The sequence below is a fragment of the Onychomys torridus genome, chromosome 1 (assembly GCF_903995425.1).
Source record: "Onychomys torridus chromosome 1, mOncTor1.1, whole genome shotgun sequence".
NCBI classification, from domain to species: Eukaryota; Metazoa; Chordata; class Mammalia; order Rodentia; family Cricetidae; genus Onychomys; species Onychomys torridus.
Genome location: NC_050443.1, coordinates 91,448,110 through 91,451,819, shown reverse-complemented (window position 1 = coordinate 91,451,819; position 3,710 = coordinate 91,448,110). Strand labels below are relative to the sequence as shown.

The 3,710-nt window shown below is 36.3% G+C and overlaps 1 protein-coding gene across 1 annotated transcript; it reads left to right on the top strand.

Annotated features, from left to right (window-relative positions):
• The first annotated feature begins 532 nt into the window (after window positions 1-532).
• On the top strand, window positions 533-3,189 carry Pth (parathyroid hormone). The gene is made up of 4 exons (XM_036184284.1): window positions 533-619; window position 1,149; window positions 2,720-2,810; window positions 2,928-3,189. Exons 1-4 carry the CDS (start codon window positions 533-535, stop codon window positions 3,187-3,189), a joined length of 441 nt encoding a protein of 146 aa, XP_036040177.1.
• Window positions 3,190-3,710: the final 521 nt, after the last annotated feature.

Here is a 3,710-nt window from a genome sequence, read left to right as displayed (position 1 = left end):
TTCAATGAGCCATCTTCCTAGCAATATATATGATATACTTTGGAGAGCTAATCAAAGATGATATAAATTAGTTGGAAATGGCTTGTAAAAAAAAAGCATGCTATGTGATTTCGTAAGACAAATGTATTTATAATGTGGCTATAACAAATAACAAGTATTTAGGCTTTACTTTTAAATATTGAAATAACTTTATCATAAATGCTTGGAATAAAAACTTTGTAAGTACCAAGGCCTGGTGGCAAATGCCTTTAATCCCAGCACTCATGAAACAGAGGCAGGTAGATCTAGGTAAGTTTTGAGGCCAGACTAGTCTACATATTGAGTTTCAGGCTAGCTGGGGTTACATAGTGAGACTCTATCTGAAACATTTTTTAAAAATATATAAACTCAGTATCATCAATCATGTCAGAATTTTCTACATGGTGTACTTAGTATTTGCTGCAACACCTTTTGTACATCCTTTATCCAGCACCTTGCTCTTTTTCTTCTATTATCTAATTATCTGAAACTTTAGAGGAGCGGGTACTGCCCGATGAGGGTATGTGACTGCTCTGGTCCTATGGTTGAGATACAGAGAACTGGGAGTGACATCATCTTGCACAATAAAACGCTCCTCTTGGTGAGCAAAAGGCCTACATAAGAAATGCAGATTTGAGGAGCTACAGTTCAGTTCATCCACTGTCTCATTTACTCCAGCTTAACACATCATCAGTTGGTGGCTGTCCTGAAGGATCTTCTCTGAAATCATTGTATGGTAAGGAATCTCTCAATTGCCTTTTTAGATTCTGTGAGATTTAGATAAATGAACAAGTTTTTTTAATACAGACCATTTTCTACCAATGTTACGCCATTTTTATTATAAAATGTTAAGGGGAGGTGAGTTTTGCTAAATATAAAATGTAGCAATAAAATAAATTTATGGTAAGAAAGTCATGAACCATCTATTTTTATGATGAAAGCTTCTTGGAATACCTTTTCTAAAAACCACCTGAAAGTACAGAAAATTGATGAACATTAGCATGGTACTCTTTAGTAACTTATTATTATTCAAAAATTTGGAATAACAATAGCTGGTGGAGAGACAATAATCCTGATGTAAAAAATCAACAATAATTTATCATGTGTAGCATATGTTTATTTTCCTGTAGGGTATCCTTATTTATATTTTAAATGTTATGGCTTCTCAGGAGCTTAGCCTGCATACTAAGGTTGCAAGCTTTTCCTTTCACTGTTGAATATTCATTCCTCTTACACAAAGAACAGCATTTGCTAGTCTTTAAAACTGCGAGTATTTAAGGACGCTTTATGGTCGTTGGGGCTCTTTTCATGGCATTCCTCTATAAGAAGTCCATCTTCCTCAAAAGAACAAGAAATAAAGCAGAGATATCACTAGGTCACCTGAACTGATAGGACTAGACATCAATGCTCCTGTCCACCAGCTACAATGCTTGTGTCTGACTGAGCCCAGATTTTCCTTGGTTACTCCACCAACAACTTGCAGTGTGCAATGAAGAGAAATATTGCAGATTATAAGGTTTCTTATTCTATTTTTAAGGGTGCAATTTTTTCATTCCTATTGTGTGTGTCACTTAAGAAGTAGAATAGTTACTATTTTTTAAAGTGCTACTATAATAATAATGTCTGCTACTGTGGACCTACAGATTAATCCAAAAAATATGCATATTGATTTATGAGCAAGAAGAATGAACTAGAAGTTATACTAAGTCATAGCTGTTGGGCTGAAGCTATAAGATGCAGACACTCATTCAAAGCTCCAAGAACAATATAGAAGAAATTGATTTTTAAAAGCTTTGACCCATACTTAGTATGTGTATTATCACACACGTGAATATGTGTGTGCATGTGAAGGTCAGAGGTCAGTGCTGGATGTCTTCCTCTATCATTCTCCACCTACTGTTTTTGAAACTTTCCCAATGCTAGAATTACAGGTACACTGCTGCTGTCTGTGCCCAACATGTTTATGTGGGTGCTGGGGTCTGAACTTAGGTCCATGCTTATACAGCCAGCACTTTACTAACTGAGGCATCCTCCCAGCCATGACACATTGTTTTCATTGTAAGAGGTGTGTACATTATTAATACAGTAAAGATATCAAAATTAAACCTTATAGTTTGACATGGTGGTGAATGCCTGAGCCCCCAATGTGCTAGGGAACACGGCAGGAGGCTCATAACTTCAAGCTCAGCTTGGGCTACATAGCATTTCCTTATCTCAAAAATAAAAATAAAATCCTACAAATTTAGTATTTATGGTTATTATGATAGCATGTGAAAATAAGCTTAATCATGAAAACAGTGTTTGCTCACTGAACAGTGATAATTTACCTAATTAAAAGATTAGTGAATTTCAAGCCTATTATAAACACTTAGGCATAGCCAATATAAATATGGGAAGAAATGATAAAAGTGTTCTTCATTCATCATGTGTTTTAAATTTCATGTTAAAATTTGCACAAGAAATTCAGAAAGCTACCTAAGAAAGCCATGTATCCAATTTCTCTAAGTTAGGAGTACATGTTATTTTACTAATGTAACCATTATATAAAGAGACTAATTCCAAAGACTCATGAAAAACAACTCAATTGAGCACTATGATGTCAGCTAACTGCTGATTGCTTAGGTGGTTATGAACAATAACTACCAGGACTTTAGAACACCAATGGTATCTTAAACTATCTCAATGTTGTTTCTCGTTTTAGTAAAGATGATGTCTGAAAAAGCCATGGCTAAAGTAATGATCATCATGTTGGCAGTTTGTCTTCTTACCCAAACAGATGGGAAACCTGTTAAGTAAGTGCTGCAGCCCATTCTGCACTGGGAAGAGGTGGACTTGAGGTTTTGTGGTAGGTTTTTATGATGTGGACATGGGGAGCTAATTGAGTGGCTCTCTCTTTCTGTTCTTCCTAGGAAGAGAGCTGTCAGTGAAATACAGCTTATGCACAACCTGGGCAAACACCTGGCCTCTATGGAGAGGATGCAATGGCTGAGAAAGAAGCTGCAAGATGTACACAATTTTGTTAGCCTTGGAGTTCAAATGGCAGCCAGAGAAGGTGGTTACCAGAGGCCCACCAAGAAGGAAGAAAATGTCCTTGTTGATGGCAATCCAAAAAGTCTCGGAGAGGGAGACAAAGCTGATGTGGATGTATTAGTTAAGGCTAAACCTCAGTAAATGCTGATCTACTAGACAGTAAGGGGCAACATTATGTGCTGCTACCTTCTCAAGCTCTGTGAAGATCACCAAGTGCTAATACTTCTACTGTAATGAAAATCCAGAAATTTTTTTGATTCTACCTTTGCTCATTTAAGCTCTCTTTCAATGATTCCATTTCAATATGTTCTTCTTTTTAAACCATGTTACTACAGAACTTATAAAAGAATGACTTACACATTCCCACTTCTCTCCTTAAATAAAAATAAAACTTTCATGATCATGAATCAAATTAGTAGTGTTTCTTACTTGTTAAAACTATTTCTCAGGGCTGGAGGCTGGCTCAGAAATTAAAAGTGATACTGCTCCATCACGTGACTTGAGTTGGTTCCCAGGCCCTGCATCAGGTCGCTCACAATCACCTATGAGTCCAATTCCAGAAAGATTCAATGCCCTTGGCCTCTGTCAGAACTTACACTCATATGCACATACATATAATTTAAAATAACAAAAAAAAAATCTACAAATAAGTCCCATGTCTC

What these genes read in the sequence shown, in the direction of transcription:
- Pth (XM_036184284.1), top strand. Translation starts at nt 533, where the DNA reads ATGAGGGTATGTGACTGCTCTGGTCCTATGGTTGAGATACAGAGAACT. An exon ending in ACAGATGGGAAACCTGTTAA is followed by an intron (nt 2,811 to 2,927) that starts GTAAGTGCTGCA and finishes TGTTCTTCCTAG; the next exon opens with GAAGAGAGCTGTCAGTGAAA.